Source organism: Coccomyxa subellipsoidea (assembly GCF_000258705.1).
Source record: "Coccomyxa subellipsoidea C-169, whole genome shotgun sequence".
Taxonomy (NCBI): domain Eukaryota; kingdom Viridiplantae; phylum Chlorophyta; class Trebouxiophyceae; family Coccomyxaceae; genus Coccomyxa; species Coccomyxa subellipsoidea.
The window spans coordinates 625,765-647,468 of record NW_005178033.1 but is presented as its reverse complement, the minus strand read 5'-3'; the positions used below and the strand labels follow the sequence as shown (position 1 = coordinate 647,468).

Below are 21,704 nucleotides of genomic sequence, written 5' to 3'. Positions count from 1 at the left end.
AAAGCTGAATTAGGAAGACGCCTTGGAATATCTGAGTATTTGGATTCGACTTGATTCTGTTCAAAAAGTGTTGCGGAATTAGTTGATACACCACTGACACGACTAAACCATTACATTGCACATTGGACACCAACAGTGCTCCTTGGACACATGGCTTGCATACCTCAACTCTTCATGAGCAGCAACTTGAAGCTGTAAGGCTGTAACGCCTCATTACATAATCTGGAAGGTCCCACATCTGCACTAGATGGTGGACGGTGAAAAAATACTAATGTCAACATGACACGCTGGCAGCTACTCCGAGGCGCTGTCTTGTCAGCATCAGCCTCATGCTGTATTTAACAAGCAATGACTCATCGGTCGGACCTTAAGATTGTATCATCCATATGTGACACCACATAAGAGACATCTCATGGAACCTTGATATAAGTTCTGCTTGTTCAATCTAAATTCACTCCCCAACTTAGGCTGACAGATGCTGCTCCAGCTTGTTGAATTCCTCCAGGCCTGCCAGCTCTGCCTCGTCTGCAGGCGCCTCAACTACCTCCTTGACTTCGGGGATGTAGTGCATCAGCATGTTCTCGATGCCCGACTTGAGCGTCAGCGAGGATGACGGGCAGCCACTGCAGGCCCCCTGCATCTTGAGCACCACCTGCCCCGTCTCCTCATCAAAGCCCTGCGCATATCCCCAAACCCAAAAACTCACTGATAATTCATACCCTGGCTCCTGCATCACGCCACAAGAGCAACGACCATCAAGCACGCACACAATGTAATGAGAAGCACTCTGGTGAAATTCCTTGCCCCTCAACACCCGCCCTGTGTAGGCTATGCTCTGGGAGTCATGCCACACATGGCAACCTTCAGCACAGTGAAGGCCTCTGATGAGACGATCTCATGTAGAGGTCAGCCGGTGCTTTTGGCCCCAGGATTAACAAAATAACGTGGTGCTATTCAGAGCCACCGAGGAATAAGTAAGGTGAGTGTGTTATGTGAAAGATGCTTGCCTGGAATACGATGTCACCGCCGTCCTCCTGTACTGCCGGCCGGATCCGCGTCTCCAGCAGCTCCTTGATCATGGCCACCACCTCGCTGTCATCCTCGCTGATGGCCGTGTCCGGCGCCACCGCCGACTGATCCGTGAACAGCTCATCCCCTGCACAGCCAAAGTGCGCTTTCATCTTTAAGCACAATCGTATGATCAACCCAGACCCCTCACCGCGAAAAAAGTCCTCCTTGTCTATAATTTAGCACCACACATGCGCTGAGTCTTTGCACCCGTCGTTCCTGACCTAGATTGAGGCAAGAGCCACTGCGATGGAGGCACAAAGTGTACAAGCCTAGTCAAGAGGATGGTCACAGCTAAGCCAGGGGCTGACCTGAGCTGAAGTGCTCCATCATGGCCGCAAATATCTGTGGCCTGAGGACGCTCCAGGCATAGTCATCGCTCTTTGTCACCGTGACAAAATCGGAGCCGAAGAAGACCCCGGTCACTCCGTCGATGGCGAAGAGGCGCTTTGCCAGTGGTGAGGACATGCCATCCCTTGGGCTCTCAAAGTGCGCACTCCCAGACTGCACATCACAATTGTTTACTTAGTAAAGTAAGCCAAGCTGAGCTCAAGGCACTCCTTCAAAGGTGTTGAACGCTACTTGCCAGGCAATCACTTATGGAAAAGATTTGAGGAGACTTGTTCGTACCTCCATGACTTTAGTGCCTGGGAGAAACATGAGACTTGCAGGATTGGGCGTGGTACTGGTCTGTATGAACATCCCTCGCTGCTGCTGGTGCTGCATCCCTGCAGATAGGTCTGCATGTTTCAGTGCCATGGACCACGAGAACAAGTCTCTCGTATGCGACACAAGCCAGCACAAGCCTTACCACTACACGATGCCGCAGGTCCTGTCCTTGATGGGTTGAATAGCAGCGTACTCCTCCTTCTGACAGTCTGCAAAGACAGCCCCCCTGCAAGATGGGCTGAGGAGGTGCTCGCAGCCGCCTGTGAAGCACAAACAACTTGATAATTCGGTAACAAGGAGGCAACATAATTTCTAATCAGCAGCTTAGAAGCAGGAAGGTCACTCCGAATCTAGCATGTCAACGGGAAGATCTAGCCGAGTCACAGATGCTTACCGCCGACACGCATCTTGCTTGCATGCTAGCAGAAGAACTTGCGAAAGAGCGCTCGATCGCCTTCAATAATAGCCTTCTCATTGTTATCTGTCTCGCTTGTAACTTCTTTGCTCCTTCGAGTCTGTGTCCCCAAGGAAAAGCAGGTATCAGCGATGCAGCTTTCAGAGCTTGCTATTACTTCGATACACCAGATGCACTTATATTTGCAGTTTTGTGTCCAACTATCATCGTTTGTTGGGAGTTCACTTTCGGGAACTTCACGTAATGGCCAGCGTGGCGCACACGTGTACGCAACGTGGCATGCCATGCTGTCTGTTCCTGGTTTGACTCAGTCCCACAGGCATGCAACTTTTGTTTAAAGATAAGAATGAGTTGCAACATGCAATAGTGCAGCTCCCCATTATGTTGCATATGCAATTTGTTTCGTTGAACATCTTAAGTGGTGTTGGCGCTAAAGGCTAGTAGCGCTAGCATGCCGCGGCGGCCGCCTCTGGCCTGGGCCCGAACAGCTGCTCTGCAGGTGTAAGACTGCCCAATTTTGATTGCTACACATGTATACAGAGCAACTCGCAAGTCCCATTCAATCACAAGCTTTCAGCCATCACCGAACAAAGAATTAATAATAGTAAAAATCACCGAATCTGACATAAAACAAAATACTGAACTTCATTGAATGTGCATGATGATGCCAGGGAGCGTGATGTGCCTCTCAACATCAGGGCCACCATTCTGCAAATCCTCCTTATACCAACCAATCAAAACTGCCTTCAAAATCTCCTCCAAAACTTTTTGTGGAGGCTTCATGGCTTCATGACACGGCATGACATGACCCCGATGCAGAACAGAACCAAAAAAGCAGTAGCCATTTGGGGCGCCAAACAACTCTTGAAGGCTGCAGCAGCTTGCGTTGGCCTGGCCTCATCTGGCATACTGCTACTTCTGAGGAAAGGTCTAGCGCTTGCCGGTGCAGCGCATGCACATCTCCAGCAACTGAGTCTTCTGAAGTCAGCTCAAACTAAAGAGGTGGCGTCCTGCAACTAGAAAATTGATCCGCACATGGACAATGAGTGGCGGCAAGACACATCTGAGCCTCTCATGTCATTACAGATCAGAGTTTTAAACAACGATTGAGTACAGAGGTCTGCCCTCCAAGTGTGGGGTGTTGGCAATCAGCCCACATCCAAGTTTACTTTCTGTTTTGAGGAATTTGAAAGTTTGGGCCCCAGGGGGGCTGCATGTATACACGTAGCATGCATTTGCATGTGAGTACTATGGTGGCCCTGATGTGTTTGTAATTCTCTTCAAGGACCCAAGCATGGGAAAAGACAACATTTGAGCGCCTAATTTTTTATGTTTGCATGAGAGGGAGATCTGATTCTTGATAGCAATGCAACACAGCAAATGCAACACCACGCAGCGCATTTGGTGATGAGCAGAAGTATCCAAGTGACACATGGTGAAAGCTCTCACGCTGCAAGATCATGCATGTCTTGAGAACAATTGCTATTTATATAAATGTAAGCAACATAGGAAAACTTCGATGTTTCTGCGCGCATCCAAGCTCACAAATCCACATCAGATTTGACTTTCCTGATGTCAGCATTGACCAAGGCACGTCATCACATCTTCCAAGAAATGAGAACAAATCTCACAGGAAGATGTATCGCTGAAACAATACGATCAAGCCATGCAATTGAAGGGCCATACGTGCCAACCGTCCTGGAAGTGGTTGGCAAGAAAGCCGTTGAGCCTTTGGGGCAACACACAACGACATGCGTCCGGGCGCAGACACTATCTTAGTGTTGCTGCGAGCAGCGGACTTATTATCTACGATCCGGATGTGAGTTGGCCCACACTTTGCACTTGAAGTATCCTTTTTCAGCTGGAATAACAGAAATCGAAAGAAGTGGATCAGAATATATTCATGCTGACAGTGATGCGCTTGGTGACAGGACCTCGTCATTGAAACTTCCCTGGGCACAATGGGATTTATGAATGTATCGAGGTGCGTCACTTGTCATAACAACTGGGGCCAGTGCTCCCGTTGCCTTCACCAAAAATTGACTCTCCTGGAAATATCTCAGTGACAACAAATGATGTGGGTGCCCACAGCTATGCTCCTGACACAGAGCAAGGAGGTGTGAGGCTGGGAGCCTCTCAGCTGGATCTGGGCAGCATACAGCAGCGTGGAAAGCAGGAGCTGTCATCTGGGGGGGTCAGCGTCCGCCTTTACACAGGGTGAGCCGCTAGATTGATGTCTGCCCAAGGCAGTCAGCAATGAGGAGTTCCGCTTCAGGATCCAGGAAACGGATAGACATGCTTGCTGAATGGATTATTGCAATGACTGCAGGCGAGTGAAGAGAGGCCCCGGCGGTGGGACCCGAGTTGTCCTGAAGGTATGCAGAGAATTTTTTACTGGGTTTCCTGTGTTTGCTAAACAGCCTGCTGTCCACGCATGTCTAGAAGCGCAGATAAAAAGCAGAAGAAGGTTGGTCGTGCTCTCAGGGCTTGAGGAAGGGGTAATGTGACTCCAGCACCACGCTGTAAATCTGCATACAGGACATGTGCACCTAAAAGGTGCCCACATATGCACACATAACAATATGAGGCATCGTGTGTGTTTGCATGCATTGAATATTGACCTCGAGGCAGCCCTTCCCTTTTTCCTGGCGCTCGCACTGCCTTGCATGTTTGCGCATTCTCCCTTGTTTTTGACATGACTGTTTGAATGATCTGTCTGCACAGGCGTACCCTCAGGATGGGGGCAAGGAGGCGGATGCAATGGCGGCCAACGAGCTGGCTGCGCACTGCAGCCTGCAGCCACCCGCTGTTGTGAAAGAGGCGCAGCACATCTGCACCCTGCTGGGTGGATTCATGCCCCGCTCGGGTGCATCAGCCGGGGAGCAGGTGCTTTCCCACATCCACCTACCACTGATATGCCTAGTCGCAAACGCTCCAGACCAGATCCCTGGAGCACAACTGACACCTGCCCTTGGCAATGTGCTTTTACCCTCCTGCTGAATTACCATGCACGGACACATTGGCATCTGTGCTTTCAAGAACGGTCATCACAGAATGAAAGGGGTGACAGCTGATGCGATTGGGCCAATTGCAGTGGCTGGTGTTTCGTAATGACGGCACCACAACAGCAGCACAATGGGCACAGCAGGCGTCGCAGGCCGGCTTGGGAGGCGGCCTCTTCAGCGTCTTTGACAGGGGCCGCGCAGAGCGCCGGCAGGCCTTTGCTCTGGAGGTCCTCCGCCAGACACTTAAGGTGAGCCAATTTTCAGTACCGTACAGCTTCCACCATGCTGCATGGCGTCATCTTGTATGGACACTGCAGTTCCCTTGGTCTCATACATAGAAGCTAGTATTGATGGTATGGGAAGACAACATGTAGCCCCTTCTTAGATATCTGCTGTATCCCTGGGCAATGTGAAGGGGACGTCTCCACCGAATGTTCTTGGGCCAATGTGGTCAAGAACCACCTTGATGGGATGTGATCTTCAGTCAGCTTGATGGGGTACTTCCAGCATTTGCTGCATGCAGACAAGTGGTGTAAACTCCATTGATGCACCTGTCGTGCCGCTGAGCAGGGGCTGGCGTACATGCACTCGCGCAACAGGCTGCATCAGAGCGTGGGACCGTCCTCTGTGATCCTCAGCGGCACGGACGAGACCGGCAGTCGACCGCTGCTGGTGCGGCTGAGGGACCTGGCATTCTCAGTGGACGTCTCCGAGGCGGCTCTGTACGGCGGCGCCACCCTGGCCGACATCTGGGAGCGGGGCCGCATCGACGCCAAAGACCCCCTGTGCGCGGCTCGCCAACCCCCACCAATGCTCGCGCAGATTTTTGCTTCCTGTCTGTATCATCCCTGACAGTAATATGAGCGAGCAGCACCGTTGCAGAAGCAGCTGTTAAGCTTGCAGCCGTGTGTTGAAGCACCTGCCCTGTCAGACCGGAGCAGAACTGGCACGCTCAGAAAGAGCAAACTGGAGCAGACTGGATTTCTGAGGACGCTACGTGTTTGCGATGCTCTTTGCTCAACTTAGCAGAGGACAGTCCCAGACAAGGCAGCATTCTCTGAGGGAGATCACCAGGCACCTCAGCAGAAACAAGATGTCGCAGAGCACAGGAGCCACACGGCTGACAGGCAAGTGGCGCGCTGCGACAGGAAGCAGCTGGCAGCTGGGCTGTGGAGGAGGGCGGAGCAGGAGGGGGCGCGCACGGAGACGGAGCGGCGCAACTACGGCATCGCCGACGACGTGTACGCGGCCGGCCTGCTGCTGGCGTGCATGGCCTTCATCCCCTTTTGTGAACCCGGCTCCATCGATGCGCCTTCCCTGCAGCGGTGCGGCCGCCTGTCTCCCCGCGCTGTTCTTTGCATTCTCTGGACCTCAAGGCCTCTAATGAGACAGGATATGCAAAGCAGGGATGCTTGAAGACCATCCCCTTGGTTGCATGAGATGCAAAGTAGAATGCTCAAAGGCGCTCCTTGCCCGGTCATGATGTTCAAGTATCCTGTCCCGGCTAAATGCTGCCAGTTAACTTGTACCCTCACCCATACCACGCAAAGAAGGCGTGCATGCATTCAAACCGTCCTTGCCTTGCTAGTATTGACCAGAGGACTTTGCAGACTTGCTTTCTCCAGGCTTGACTGAGATAAGAGCGTCGTCTTTTCACTTTTTGCTTGCGGGTTCTGTGCTTGCACGCCAAGCCTGGCAAAGATTTTCGTGTGCAAGTGGACTCCACATCATGGAGCCGCCTGCGCTACAAGTGTCAGAATGTGCGCGCAGGCTGCTGGAGAGCACGTTCCGGCTGGACATAGAGGCGGCGCGCGAGTACTGCGATGCCGACGAGCGATGGGCGGGCGCGGTGCAATTTTTGGACAGCGCGGCCGGCGGCGCTTCCGGCTGGGATTTGTTGGCGGCAATGCTCAATCCTGAGTGGCGGCGGCGGCCGACGGCCGAGTCGTGCCTAAACCACCCTTTTTTAAAGGAATATGTTGCAAATGACGCGTAGGCATTGTTTAGCTGGTTTGGGTGGAGGTATTGAATATTGATTGCAGGAGGCAGGGTTGGAATATGCTTATTCGGCGCTGTTTTTCAGAGTGTTTTCTGATAGAAAACTACAGGGCATCGTCAGGCGCTCAATGCAAATAGAGTGACTAACGCAGGGATCTGTCAAGATGCGCGTTGCCTGCATATGTTGCAATAAATTCCTTCAAGAAAGGTCACATGAGCGATCCTTTAGAATGCCTCTCTTGGCAGATTGCATATGCTATTGTGTCACTAAGACTGGCTGAACACTTGCAGATATTAAGTTCCTCGTGCCAATTGACTGAAAGATGTACTTTATTCGCAGACTATTTCAGGTTTCACATGCTGGCAGGGGCATCAGCGCAAGCTGTGCCACTCACTGCTGCGAGTTCTGTGCAGAGCTGCCTCCACTGCACCCGCCACATCATCAACCACCACATCTGCTGGGTGTTCCCTGTCATTTTCCCCGTCCTCCCCACTGAATACCCCTGTCCTCACCAGTACAGACACCCAAGGTTGCCCCTGAGCATTTGCACCCGCTATGTCGGCCTTTGGATTATCTCCCACTGCATAGATGGCCCCAAAAGGCAGTGCCCTGCCTGGCTTGGCCGCTTCTGCTCCAGTGCTTGCTGGCAACTTGCCCAGCTGAATTGCTTGCTCCAAGAGGAGCTCCTCAGCCAATGCATAGGGGGCTCTGTGGGGCTTGCCAAAGTACTGATGCTCCAGTTCTCCACCAGTAGTCTGCAATGCAAAGCTCACTTCAAGGAGAGTTCTCAGCAGATTTGTCACAATCTGCGTCTGCTGCAGCGTGGCAGTCTTTGACATGTGGTGTTCAGTGTGAATGACAGCAAGTATGACCTCATGGTACAGCGTTCTGAGAGCTGCTGCAAAGGCGCCCTGGCCAAAGCGGGGGGCCGGGAAGTCTGCTGCCCAAAGCAGGTCCGGATTGCTGAAATACACTGGCACAGCTGCTCTGTCAGCTTTCATCGGCTTCCACCGCCCCGGCACGCCACCTGCCCAAAAAGCATGCCTTGTGATTGCCTTGACATTGAAAAGCACATTGCCAAACCCACATCCAGGCTGCTCTAGCAATTATTGGAGGGTATCAACAGGCGGACATGGGATGTTTTGAGCAGGAAAGGGGTTTCTCACCCCCCAGGATGACATCTGTCATTATCTGCAGGTCAAGATACCAGTCGTCAGGATCTTTGAAGACCAGGATGGCTGCTATTGGGCGCTTAGGAGACCCCAGTCCTAAATTGTGCACAGGACATCCTCCCGATGCAGGAGGCTCATGTCCTGCAGGATACAGGTAAGTCCTAGCCAATGGCTGCGATTGCAATTTGCACTTTGCGTAGATGCTTCATGTCTGAGTTAGAATCTCTCTGGAAATATCTGGTATAACAATTGTATGCCAGTGAAGCAACAAACAGGTCGGCACGGTAAATCTTGCACAGCCTACCTGGGGAACCCTTCCAAAAGGGCACTGCCTTTGGCACAGCAAGTGCAATGTCTCTTGTGGTAAGCACATGCTTGAATCCATACTCCCTTGCCACCTCTGCCACTTTGCCCACCCCAGCCACCAGCACAGGCTTGCTCCCCAGGCTCTTGGCCAGGCTCCTGAAGGGTGTATGAGATAGCACCACCTGGCCACCATACACTGCCATGATGTTGTGCAAATGACACCATGCAGAATCCGACTTGCTCATTAAAGCTGAATGGGATCATTTCTGGTAGCAGTCCCCGGGCAGTGTCATTACCTGATTGTTGCGCACGTTCACACCAAGCCAAGCTGACAGCTGCTGTGCTTTCTCTGCTTCTGTTACGCCTCCTCCATTTGTCAAAAAACAGATTGGATACTTCTGTGTTTCACCTGAAGTCGAACGACATGTGTTAGAATGGTGTTGCCAGGTGTTATATAGGTGTTATAACATAGGTGTTACCAGGACATCATAATGTCGAAGTCACATGTTTTTGTTCATTTTCTGTTGCATCCATGGGACACATGGCTCACCCCCTCTTGTGTAGAGGCGCTGAAGGGCCTTTTTGGCAGACCCTAGGACAGTCTCGCCCCTGATGAGGACACCGTCGATGTCGAATACAAAAGCAGGAGGCCCGGAGGCTGCTCCAGGAGTGTGGAGGAACTTCCTTTGTAGCAGTGACAGACACTCCGCCAAACCAAGTGAGCTACTGCACGCCCTATTCCAAGATCCCATCGATCTCCAAACCAACATAATGCCGATATATTACAATACTTGTGACACAAGAGGGATCATTTAGACTTCTAGCTCATTGCTTGATAGGAAGTTCTCAAGTCTTCAACGAGTCTCTTTCTCATCAAAAAAAATCAGATAACCGGAAGAGAAAATTCAGTGAACTTCTGCATTTACAACGGATGCAACTCGATTGATCCTAAGATATCTGCTGTCAACACGGATCATGGCATCGAGATTTCCCGAGACCATCGGCTTTACAAAGAAGTTGTTGAAATGATGTCGACTGCTATAAGGTCGCATCACAAGCGTCTGCTTTCATCTATGGTAGGAAAAGGATCTAGAGCATCAGAAAGAGGGTGGAGGCTATTGATGACCAAGAAAAGGCGCAGCTTCCAGGTGTCGCGAAGCCATGAATTCCAAATGCATCGATTCCCTGGACCGCTTCTTTCAAAATTGCAACCGGAGTTCATTGATCGTAATTGAGAAGAGAAGGGAATAAAGGACGCGGGGTGTTGTTACGGATGCTTGAAAGCCAGGACGGAAGATATTCAGCCAGGCCGCCTTTGCGAAGGCAAATGACAGCGGCTTCTTCAACCTCTGATGTAACTAGACTTGTAGATCAGCCCCTCTCATTTGAGCTTGAAAGGCAGAACGGGCATGCGTCAACATCAGGTAACTTTGAGCCCTTTTTATCCTGTGTTCTGTGCAATCTAGATACAAAGTGCTGTTCAGTCAAGACGAAGGTAGTCATTGAGCACCTCACAATCAGCAGCAGTTGACCAGGTCTTGATCAGCTTGGGGTCTCTAGTACCACAAACAGCTTCCTTCCACAGGAGCCATATACATCTAAGCCCACTTCAAATGCCTTAGACAAACGCAAATTGCCCACTGCAGGCTCTACAGCACCACAGAGCAAATGGTACGATGCAACTTTTCACACGATCACCGCAGTAGTTGGTGTGGGGGTGCTATCGCTTCCATATGCCTTCTCCTACCTCACGTGGACTGGCGGTGTAATCGCCCTGGCGGTGACAACAGCAACCAGCCTCTACACCGGGTACCTGCTAGCAGCACTGCACGAGGACAAAAACGGCCACAGGCATAATAGATACAGGTGAGGCCAGCATGCCGCTTTACAAGTCAAACATTGACTGCGTAGAATGTATCATACAGCAATCTCACGTGAAAAGGGAGCCACTGAGAAGCATATCAAAGGTGCAAGGATGGGCTGCTTTGCAGGGATCTGGGGAGGGCTATCTTTGGGGAGAAGTGGGGCAATTGGGCGATTGCCCCATTCCAGTGGTCTGTGCTGGTGGGCCTGGCCATCACATACACTGCTACTGCAGGCCAGAGCCTCCAGGTCTGCCTGCAGCCTCACACAGAAATACTGCCTTGACTTGACCTCTAATAATACACATCTTACAGCTCTGACATCTTAAATGGCACTTCTTCTTAGTATGCATGACCAAAGCATCCTGCAGGCATTCCCCCATTGCCGCGTCTTGATTGTCCATGCAATCATTTGCAATTAATAACACCTCAGATGCTGGTCTTGGCCAATCATTTGAAGACGATTGGGTTGCCCATTGACAGGCAGTGCACAGCAGCACGTGCAACAACGCTGTGTACAAGGCGGTTGGAGCGGGGCGGACTGATAGGAACTGTTCTAGTGCATTGGCCTGGTGGACGATTGTCTTCTCCTTCTTCGAGCTATTTCTGTCCCAGATAAAGGACTTCCACTCCCTCTGGTGGGCCCTGACTCCTCAGCTGCGCTTGAATGCACACTCATGTTTCCTATCTGAGCATAACACCATGAGGTCCACACAGAAAGGGTGGATAACTACCACGCCTGCTGCCCTGTAGCAGAGCACAGCACAGCAGCCCTGCCAAGCCTTCCACCCGAATCCCTCTTCCAGTGTACCCAATATTCTCACACGCTGACGGAGGCACAACTGCCAGGATGCTGGAAGGAATCAAATCCTCTTGAAGGGGCTTCCCACCCTCTTTAATAATCTTCCAGTCCTTCTGGACCTAACTGGGATTGCCTCTGTTCTGGCAGGTGGGTATCGCTGCTGGGGGCGGCCATGTCAGCGATGTACTCAACGCTGGCATTTGCAACATCGGTGGCAGCTGGGTCGGAGGGCGCCAGCTACGGGCCACGCCAGGAGAGCCCGGCCGCACTCATACTGGGAGCGTTCAATGCGCTGGGCACCATCATGTTTGCCTTTGGCGGCCATGCCATCCTGCTGGAGGTGCAGGTGAGGCTGCCTGCCCAACTCCCAAGTAATCCTTTATATTTTTTCTTAGCGAGCCCGAGGGATACACAAGGGGAGACTTCAGCACAGCAAGGGAGCCGTGAGGGCACTGCCAGATGCCGGCTTCAGCCTCAAGCAGGGGCAACTGGATCTGACTAGCTGAGCTCATGGGTCATTCTTGATTTCACCTCCCAGCACCAGCGGCATCTTCAACCAGGCAGCTTTAAGAAGAAGCTGTATGACGACCAGAAGACCTACTTGGGGCCAAGGGGCTGCTCACCACACGCGTCCAAGGCAACATGCAGTGCTGAAGATCAAGACAATGCTGTGCAGGCAACGATGCAGACGCCGCCGTCAGCGCTCAAGTCGATGATGCGCGGCCTGGGTGCGGCCTACACGGTGGTAGTGATCGCGTACTTCCCTGTGGCGAGCGCGGGGTATGCGGCGTTTGGGAATGTGGTGTCCCCGGACGTGCTGCTGTCCGTGCGCAAGCCTGCCTGGCTCATCAGCATCGCCAATTTCATGGTGGTCATCCACCTGGCAGCCTCCTACCAGGTGCCGCCTCCTCACCCGCCCCTCTGCATGTCCTGCCTGCCTGGGAAAGTCAAGATGGGGAGGATCAAATGTGATGATCCATCCAGGCTTCTATCATTACAACTTGCTGCCAGGAGCGATCTCCTTGCATGGACACTTGCTTGAGAGCTGAAATGGAGCTAGCGCCTCGCATCCATCATGGCATTGCCCGCTGAAGCCTTCCTCCAGCAGGCAGGCAGGAAAATGCTGCAGGTGGACTGCCCTAGATGCATTCGCCAGCAAGCAGCCACACCAAAATCTTCCTCATAGTAATCAGTTGAAGTGCTCCCTGGGAATGCATAAAGAGTGTGCGTGCGCGCAGGTGTTTGCGCAGCCAATATTCGAGACGGCGGAGGGCTGGCTGGCGGCGCGCAAGCACCGGCTGGTGGATCGGCCGATAGTGACGCGCGCGATCGTGCGCTGCAGCTACGTGGCACTCACCTGTTTCGCGGCCATCCTCATCCCATTCTTCGGCGACCTCATGGGGTGCGCCGCCTACTTGCTCAGTACCCATGGCAGCAGTCAGGCACTTGCTCTTGCACCTCCGTGGAAAGATCTTGTGCTGGAGGGGATGTAGCTGTGCAATCAGCCTCATGTGGCCAAATCACTATGCAGATCTGTATGACACGCTACAATTGCCAAGATGGACGCATCGCTGACCCTCCCTGCTGTTTCCTCTGTCGCAGGCTGGTGGGTTCGTTGGGACTGATGCCGCTCACTTTCATTCTGCCGCCCGCCCTTTGGATCAAGGTGCGCCCACTGTTGCCCTTGCAGCAGTGCATGCACAAAAGAAGCAGCAGTCTGAGCCAAATCTTGGCTTAATCATTTGGCAAGGTGTTTAAAGAAAGGTGTGGGCTGCGTGTGAACAGGCGACAAAGCCCAAGGGCCCGGAGCTGTGGTTCAATGTGGCGCTCATGGTGGTGTATGGGGTTGCGGGAGTGCTGGCAGCCATCGGATCTGTGTACAACATCGTTGTGCACGCACATGAGTATCACACTGTGGGCTGATGCCAGGCACTTATCAATGCAGATTTTGTGGGCGCACTGCCAACTGCTGGATTTTGCTCTAGCTAGCAGTGCTGGCACCTCCGTTTCAATCTCGACGTGAAGTTCTTGGATTGCTCAGTCCTTGACCCAGCCCTGTATTAGAAGTATGCTTAGCATGCTGCATGCCATATACGCTTGCAACTGGCCGAAGTATGCTTAGACTGCAGGGTGGTACTGCGCACTGTCGGGAAAGGAATAATTGCAGATGAGCACTGGTGTCCAGCTTCAGGATTCCGGGATGTCACTTCAGATATCTGTAGCTACTAGAGCAGTGAATAATTGCAAGCAATTAATTGTGCAAGTATTGCAAGTGGACAGGTTCACACTTTCAAAATTGTGCCTTTGCGGAGGAACGCTACCAGCTTGTGTGCTATAGCATCTGGCAAATTATTCCTCACCACACAATCAACCAGGTTCAATCTGAGAGTTCCAAAGCGAATTGTCCAATCTGGTCACTGAGCCTCACTGCAGGGTCAAGCGATGCACAGTTCCCTTCCAATATCTTCGTCAAGCAATAATGAAATTCAGCAACAGCACTCTACCAAATGCATTTGCACAAAGCACTCCATCCATCCTCGCAAAACAAGACCTGTCTAGCACCAGACCCCATCACCATAGCCAGCAAAAAACAAGAGACAAAAAATTGATAGACAAAAAAAGCCCGGCGCCCTCACTCGGCCGTGGCGGGCGGCGGCCGGTTGATCCACCGGCGCGCGGCGCGGCCGGAGTCGACTGCTAAATGCGCGGTTGTCATGAGGGGCCCTGCCACTAGTGTCGGCAGCGCATACAGCACCCGCCTCGTTGCCAGTGCCAAACCATCCATGTCCGCCAGCAGACCCGCCTGTTCCATCCGCTGGAACACCTGCGCCAGAACAACTTCTCCTCTGAAAGGTTGCTCGCCAAAACGCACACCAACATGGCGCACTTGTGGTGTTTGGGAACATGCGGTGCTGTCAAAGGAAGGGAGATCAGGCTGCATTTGCCTGAGGGTCTCGAGCTCGCTTGTTTGATCCGCATGAAGAGGGGTCGCGAAGCGCAGCAGCACGGTGTTTGTTTTGAGCTTTTGAACTTATTGAATAAAAATAATTTTAGCTTACTAGTGGCATGCAAGGTGGGTCTGAGCTATTCAGCCTCTTGCTTCAATACTTCTAGGTCCAGACTACTGATTGAGGAAAAGGGACGCACTGCGTCGGCCTCCTCCCAGGCGCCAGCGCGCTCGCATGCGCTGATGACGCTCTGCAGCGTGTGCCCGTCCGGGGCAAGCCCCGAGTCGCACATGTCCTGATACAGCCGCAGCACGTCGCGCCACCGGCCGCAGGCGCGGCAGGCCCCAATCGCGGCCGCCCACGAGCGCGCATTTGGCGGCGGTGCCGGGGCACGGCCCGGTGCCGGTGGCAGCTCGCTGCGCATGCCGTTGAAGACCGCCAGCGCCCGCGCCGGCTGGCCGCCCTGCCCCAGCGCTCGGATCTGCACACAAAGGAAATGAAGGCTTGACTAGGACTCTGACAACCATTAGATGTGCATGAAGTGAGAGTTTTGTAACATTGGCATCAAAGCCTCTTCCTACACGTTTTATAGCTGCGTGTCACACCACCGATCTGGAATCTTTGCTTCTGGACAAGAGAGAGTGATCCAAGAGCCAGGCCAGGCGGTGCGACACAACAATAGAGTGCATGTATCTCAGGGTGTGCATCTACTGGCACACACTGCAAAGCCTGCAGTGCATGACATAACACTGCGCCAGGGGCTTACTGCAGGCCAGCACAGCATATCTGCTGGGACCTCAACACAAGTACATGCATTTCCTATGCGCTCTGTCAACTCTCATTGAGTATCTAGCTGGTAAGGCGGCCTCTCACCAGCGCATTGTAGGCCGCTGCGTTCGGCCGCCCTCCGGCGGCGCAGAACTCCTGGAAGGTGGCGAGCGCGGAGCGCCATTCGCCAGCGCCGCCTGCCGCGCTGACTAACGAGCAGATGGTGAAGCTGTCGGGCGTGTGGCCGCGCGTGCGCATCACGGCCGCCACCTCGAGCGCCTCGGCATATTTCCCCGCCTTGCCGCACGCGCTGATCAGCGTGTTGTATGTCACTGCCGACGGCTCCACGTACCCGTACGTTTCTGCATTTCGGGAGTCATGTCAAGATGTCAGGTGCTCCAACGCCCCCCAATTTTGTGCCTAATGTTGGCTCGTGTGCTCAGGGTAATCTGCAGTACACTTGCAAAACACATGTTTTTGTGCCTAGCATTGTGTCGAATTCTTTAATGACTTTTTCATGGGCTACCTTCCAAAATTTCCTACGTAGAGGCGCCTCACGTGGCACAGCAGCATGACGGACCTTGGAAGGATATATGCAAGTGCTTGAATAGCAAGAGGCAAGGGAGAAAGGGAGCAGGAATCGCTCACTGGCTGCCTCACGCTCCATACGCGCAAAGGCCTCCAGCGCCCGATCCGCCTCCCCGTCCCGTTCGCATGCAGCCAGCAGCTGCACACCAGAGACAACCTCAAACCTCACTTCCCAAGCAAATCGACATATTCTTTCTGTCCACAGACATGGGCACGACACACCAACTCCTTCAATCTGCTGCTGCAAAGGGCCCGCAGCATGCCAGCAAGGAGGGGAGTGTTCACTGGCACCAAAGAACCTGTCTGTGTGTTGAAAAGCGGCACCCACCGCGTTGTAGGAGCGGGTGTTGGGCTGCACGCCGGCGCGGCGCATGACGTTGAAGCAGGACCAGGCCTGCTCCCAGCTGCAGCTCGCCATCGCCTGGTTGTACGCCACCTGCACATACCCAGCAGCATTCCATGAGCCACGCAGTCTTCACCACCAACCACAGCCATCCTGCTACTCCTGGACACTTGCCAATTCCACACAAAAAACACCCATTGCTTCATTGCTTGTACATGAGAGTGGAACCCAGGGACGATTTGGTCATTGGAGAGACAAGGCATCTTTTGTGAGAACGGGGCAGGCAGGACAGCTCTGTAAATATGAGTCGAGAGGGGCTGACCACGTCGAGCTGCACACCATCTGTCTCCATGGTCCTGAAGATGGCCATGGCACGCTCGGGCTGCCCGCCGCGCCGGCACACATTCATCAGCGTCGTGTACAGTACCACGTTCCCCTTGATGCCTGCGCAGCCACAGCTTGGTTTCAAATGTTGCTCCCGCACTTTTCCCACCTCAGAAGCATCTCTGGCTTCCAGACAGCAAATATGAGAAAACAGAATTTTGTCACATTGTCCGGGGGATTAGGTCACTGTTTTGGTGCATGCCAACTCGCTCACGCAAGCACTGCATAACCCCTCCCCTCAAGTTTGACAAGACAGTGCCATGCATGCATGCACAGCTTCTCATGGTATGCAGGCCCGTGCGTGAAAGCCTTAACGGTAGAGATTTTGACTTTGGAGGAAAAGCCTCTGCAGCTGCGCAGCCGGTCAAAAGACCCACCTGAGCTCTCCATCTGGTCCAGGAACTTGAGGGCGTCCTTCCAGCGGTTGCCGCACGCCTGGCACGCCGCCGTCAGCGCCGAGAAGGTCCACACATCCGGCTTCACCCCCGACTGCTGCATGTCCGCGTACAGCCGCAACACCCTCTCCCAGTCCCCCGCCTTCCCTATCGCACACGCCATCGCTCATACTCAAGGTAAGTCTAATGAAATACTCACCCATATCACCTCATTGCCCCTGTCCTTTCTGTCAAGCCAAGCCTAGAGCTCAAAGTGTTGTGTGAAGTACGATAATGGCCTCCACATATATAATGAGCTTGAATGTGCATCAGTATCCCAAGCAATTGCATGCTTGATTGCCTGTTGCCCGCTTTGTACTGAATCCAGCACACAGATGTAACATTTTGTACCTGCAGCGCCGATAGCAGCGTTGAAAGCCACGACGTCCGGCCGGATGCGGGCGGCGCACATGCGGTCAAAGAACTCCAGAGCCTTGACTGCGCCGTTGGGCTGGCGCGCTGACATGGAGAGCAGGCGGGTGTAGAGGAAGCGGTCCGCTGTTGTGTACTCTGGGCAGCTGTCCAGCCAGTCAAACGCTGCCAGCGCCAGATCGAAGCGCCCTTCGTGCCCCAACCACGACAGCAACCTGCGCATATCGGACCCTAATGCTTGCTGCTGGCATCCATATTTGTTGCATGAACTTAGCTGGCAAAAGGTCCTGGCTTTGAGCAGAAAGCAGAGAAATTCCCGGGTCAGCATGCGATGGGAATGGCAATCTTTGAGAGCTTGCGAAGAGGGATGAAGTCACACCGGGTGATCTGCTTGCTGCACAACATCTGGCCCTCCAGGACTCGAGACACACTGGCGCCCTGTGGAAGGCCCACCAGCATTCGCCCAAGAACAGCTTCCCTGCTCAGCACTGACCCCGTCCAGTAGACTCGCTCAACTGCAGGACCCCTGTCCAAGGTGGCAGCTGCACTGCTGCCATCGCTGAGCGAGGGATGGTTACTAGGATCTGTGCCTGCTTCTTGTGAAGGCTGCCTGGGTGGACTTGGTCTGACCAATCGAGGAGGCCCTGAGAGCTTAGGAACCTCTGTGCTTGCTGTACTGGGTGTCTGGCTATCATCCTTCACGAGATCCTTCCCAGGAGCTGCCTCCTCTGGGAGACTTCCATAGGATGTGCTAGCGCCTTCCTGAGAACGCTGCCTGTCTGAAGTAGTATATAATGCAGCATCTGTGTCAATGATATTTTCTTTATCTGATGATCTTGCGGAATCTCGGTCGAGCACAGCACCAACGCTGTGCTGTCCCAAGTCGGTGCGGAGACATGAAACCATTTTAGAACTGACGGGTGACGATCTGCGATGGATTCCATTTCCACTAATATAATGCACTCTCACGATTCGACTAAGGTCGACAGGCTTGTTTCTCTTCTGCCACTCGACACATCTGCCACAACGCTGCTGCTGCTGCATTCTGGACTTGGTGCAATAGCACGCAAAGCAATCTGGTGAGTATTGCAACTGCAATCATCCCAACAATTCAGTTGCAATCATCTTAATTTGTGAATTGATTTGAAGGATCGCCTCAGGCCACATGGGCGCCACGCTGGAAGATGTTCGATAGTTGGTGCTGACATCAGCATTACTTTTTGCGATGCATGGTTTTATTCCATGGATGTGGGAGTTTGTGCGAGTCCATTCCTGACATGATGCAAAATTGAGAAGATTGGCCTTTTTCTGAGGGGTTCATAGTCTGGAGAGTAGTGTCAATGGCTTTCAAATACTTCAGCTAAAGTCACAGAAAGTCACTCTCTTTTAGTGAAGGTCACTGACAGCGGGTCATGACAACAGTCATATGACACATCCCCTTACAACCAGAAGCATGATAGGTTCGGCACACATAGCAGCGGACACATGGGGCACAGACATCAAAATGAAATAAATCCAATTTGTAAGCTGTAGCAGCTGCGCAGCAGTTGCAAGAACATCCTCATTTGAAGTCAAAGGCGGGAAACACAAGGGAGCAATGGCTGCTTCAGCATTCCCACAGCAGGCTTGTCAGGGGGTGTGATTGGAAAAGGAAGGCAAAATTCCTGCAAGCTTTTGATGCACGTACCCACGCTGCGACCCATCACAGCTTAGCCAGGAAGACAACATTTTGCACTGCCGAGCCACTGGCAATGGCCGCATGCAATCCTCTCATAGGAATTACGCCACAGTCCTTGAGGGCGGCAAGCAGATCATCCACGTCCTCAACAGTGTGTGCAGCAGACAGCGTGATGCGCAACCTGTGCATAGCACACACACCTTCAATCTGACCGCTTGACTTGCCTCAACATCACTTCCCTAAGCAGCTTTCCCAGCTATAATACTTTCATTGCCACTAGCTCTTCCTGATAAGAGGCAAGGCGCATCTGCAGAGATATTAGATATAGGCTTTTATATAACTATTGCTAGAATAAGTAGCCCCTCCTTGGGCATGCCAGATATCCAAGCACGACCCAGTCGATTGTGCGCATGGTGGTCACACTTTATACGGCGGGGGCAAGCTTTGGTGCAACAAAGAGAAGACAACTAAAACATGCAGAGAAACTTGAAAATGGTGCATTCTGCTGACCTGGAGCTGCCTGGGGCAACCGCAGGAGGTCGGATGGCCGGCACATAAAAGCCCCTCTCGAGGAGCGCGGCGGAGGCGGCCACAGCCGCAGCTTCGCTGCCGACGATGAGAGGCACAATGGGGCTGCAGGCCTCCACCCCCAGCCCCTCCCCAAGCCGCCTCACCAGCCTCCACAGATGCTCACGCCTGTCTGGCTCCTGCACAATTTCCCGACCACACTCAATGCTGTCCTTCATGCTAAATACTGCTTGGAATGCCTGTCCTCTCGAAGGAGAATGCATGACGATAACACGAGGAATGCTGATCCCTACCTGGGAGCTATGGTGAGTCACCCTGATGAGTCACACAATGAGTCACCATGGTCATTCACTAGGGTCAGTGATCATTGTGAGTCATGGTCAGTCAGGGAGTCACCTGTTCATTGACCTGCAGCGCGGCGATGGCGGCTGCCACCACCGGTGCTGGGAGAGCGGTGGAGAAGATGTAGGAGCGGCCCTTGTTGATCAGCAGGCTCTTGAGGTCGGCTTGGCAGGCCACAAAGCCGCCGTGCGCCCCTACCGCCTTGCTCAGCGTGCCGATGTGCAGGTCCACTTCCTCGCCCACCCCAAATGCCTCCGCTGCTCCGCCGCCCCTGGCCACGCACCGGCACACAATCAGTTTATCTGAAGTTGTGCACTGATTTGCCGTTTGGATCCTTGCGTGCTCTACCTGACAGCTTCACCTAGCACTGACGCCAGCAAATTATATCTGTTAAAGGAAGCCAGCCTGGGCTCACACAACCAGGGCACTGACATCCTCCTGACTGAATGAGTGCAAATCTTCAAATAGTGCGCAAACCTTCTGGAGTGCGAGAGCAGTGCTAACGAATGACATGGCAGCATGATGCCCTGCTCTTTTGAGGTCTTTGTAAGTAGATCAAGGGGATTTCAGTCCCGCCACAATCAGCTCAGCATTCAAGAGTTGGTGGACAGCAGAGGAATGCAGTGCAGTGTAATCCACACCTTGAGCCGCAGACCAGAGTCCCATGGGCCTCATCAATTGCCAGCAGGAAGCCGTACCGCCTCCGCAGCCGCGTCAGGCCCTCAAAATCTGCAATGTCACCTAATCCCCGGCAGACAGTCGATCACAAAAGTGCTCTGGAACAAGATGCAAGGAACGATGTGAGGGCTCTGTGATTCAACGAGCTGGATTGTGTCTTTTGGAGGGATCAAGAGTGCCCACCATCCATGCTGAAGACGCTGTCTGCCACCACAAGCTTTCTGTGGGATGATGGACAGGTTTGTAAGAGTTCCTCCAAGTGCCGCATGTCATTGTGCTTGTAGATGTGCAGCTGCCCCTGCCAAGCACAGGCCCAGAAGTTTCAGGTGACTTTATGAAGCTCTGCATCTGTAATTCGGGAACTGGCCTGAACATGCAGAATACGCAGATTGCAACATGAAGCGCGCCTTATTTCTGCAGGCCAGGCGAGCGCCATCCACTATGGATGCATGGTTCAGTTCGTCTGAGAAAATGGCTGCATCCTCGCTGCTCCCCAGAGCTGACATGACTGCCAGGTTTGCCGCAAATCCCGTGGCGAACAGAAGGCATTCTTCGGTGCCCTTCAGAGTAGCCAGCCGGCTCTCGAGCTCCTGATGAAGCACCGTGTAGCCAAGACCCACCGGTGACGACCTCGGCCCTGATGCGCCGAAGAAAGGAAATGATACTAGGGTTGCAAGGATGCCGGTCAGATGCCGATAGTAGATCAATCATTGCAGAAAAGAGTCACGCCGTGCTGTGCGGCCGTAATAGAAGAGTGCTAAGGTCAACCCCATTGAAAAGGTAGGAAGAAGTTCATACCAATTCCGTACAGCGCTGCTGCGTCAGCTGCTGCGTGTCGGACGGCCGCATGCATGGATAGGCCCAGGTAGTCGTTTGTACTGAACAGCTTCAATGTTTTACCATGCTGAAGGACATCCTGACAGGCGTGTCCGCCTCCATCCTCTATCCACGGACCCAGCACATCGCCAGGAAGGTGCACCTGGCGGTATAGACGATCTTGTCAATGCACACCCCTCGAGTTTGTCAGAAGAAATAATAAAATGCGCATTAGTCGCACCCGATTCCCTGAAAGGGTTGGCTGCACTGGTCGGAGTGTCCGCAGGAGATCTGCGTCCCTCAGGCGGCCCAGGCAAGAACTCAACCATGCCTCCCAGCGCTCTTGAGAAAATTCACCTGACTTACTGACGTGCATTCAAATACAATAATCCTGGAGTAGATCACAATCTCTCTATTTTATTCAGACCGTCGGCGATGCCCGTTCGCTGAGTCTATCGCGGCAGGTATTCAGCTGATTTTCGAGCTACAATCGTATAAGGAGTTTTAATAATTAAATGAGTAGTCGA

At 53.1% G+C, this 21,704-nt stretch overlaps 6 protein-coding genes across 6 annotated transcripts; 2 read left to right on the top strand and 4 right to left on the bottom strand.

Annotated features, from left to right (window-relative positions):
- Positions 1–463: 463 nt before the first annotated feature.
- On the bottom strand, positions 464–1,794 carry COCSUDRAFT_16564 (HIRA-interacting protein 5; the record flags this gene model as incomplete). Its single annotated transcript, XM_005646696.1, has 4 exons — positions 464–676; positions 1,017–1,156; positions 1,380–1,572; positions 1,699–1,794. 4 exons carry the CDS (start codon positions 1,792–1,794, stop codon positions 464–466), a joined length of 642 nt encoding a protein of 213 aa, XP_005646753.1.
- Positions 1,795–2,603: 809 nt separating this feature from the next.
- Positions 2,604–7,153, top strand: COCSUDRAFT_42575 (hypothetical protein; the record flags this gene model as incomplete). The annotated part of the gene is made up of 9 exons (XM_005646695.1): positions 2,604–2,651; positions 4,084–4,136; positions 4,244–4,369; positions 4,482–4,527; positions 4,877–5,038; positions 5,247–5,405; positions 5,728–5,942; positions 6,306–6,482; positions 6,928–7,153. The coding sequence occupies 9 exons, from the start codon at positions 2,604–2,606 to the stop codon at positions 7,151–7,153; spliced, it is 1,212 nt and encodes a 403-aa protein (XP_005646752.1).
- Positions 7,154–7,527: 374 nt separating this feature from the next.
- On the bottom strand, positions 7,528–9,386 carry COCSUDRAFT_16650 (HAD-superfamily hydrolase; the record flags this gene model as incomplete). Its single annotated transcript, XM_005646694.1, has 5 exons — positions 7,528–7,924; positions 8,039–8,138; positions 8,633–8,816; positions 8,931–9,029; positions 9,174–9,386. 5 exons carry the CDS (start codon positions 9,384–9,386, stop codon positions 7,528–7,530), a joined length of 993 nt encoding a protein of 330 aa, XP_005646751.1.
- A 575-nt stretch (positions 9,387–9,961) lies between these two features.
- COCSUDRAFT_55902 (hypothetical protein) lies at positions 9,962–13,221 on the top strand (the record flags this gene model as incomplete). The annotated part of the gene is made up of 9 exons (XM_005646693.1): positions 9,962–10,058; positions 10,281–10,500; positions 10,626–10,746; positions 10,980–11,134; positions 11,446–11,644; positions 11,975–12,196; positions 12,537–12,700; positions 12,901–12,964; positions 13,084–13,221. 9 exons carry the CDS (start codon positions 9,962–9,964, stop codon positions 13,219–13,221), a joined length of 1,380 nt encoding a protein of 459 aa, XP_005646750.1.
- Positions 13,222–13,930: 709 nt separating this feature from the next.
- COCSUDRAFT_55901 (TPR-like protein) lies at positions 13,931–17,594 on the bottom strand (the record flags this gene model as incomplete). Its single annotated transcript, XM_005646692.1, has 9 exons — positions 13,931–14,122; positions 14,446–14,727; positions 15,120–15,376; positions 15,663–15,741; positions 15,931–16,038; positions 16,268–16,389; positions 16,707–16,871; positions 17,115–17,350; positions 17,515–17,594. The coding sequence occupies 9 exons, from the start codon at positions 17,592–17,594 to the stop codon at positions 13,931–13,933; spliced, it is 1,521 nt and encodes a 506-aa protein (XP_005646749.1).
- A 1,243-nt stretch (positions 17,595–18,837) lies between these two features.
- COCSUDRAFT_55900 (PLP-dependent transferase) lies at positions 18,838–21,214 on the bottom strand (the record flags this gene model as incomplete). Its single annotated transcript, XM_005646691.1, has 7 exons — positions 18,838–18,994; positions 19,324–19,520; positions 19,738–19,954; positions 20,325–20,424; positions 20,545–20,659; positions 20,802–20,998; positions 21,160–21,214. 7 exons carry the CDS (start codon positions 21,212–21,214, stop codon positions 18,838–18,840), a joined length of 1,038 nt encoding a protein of 345 aa, XP_005646748.1.
- Between the last annotated feature and the right edge of the window lie 490 nt (positions 21,215–21,704).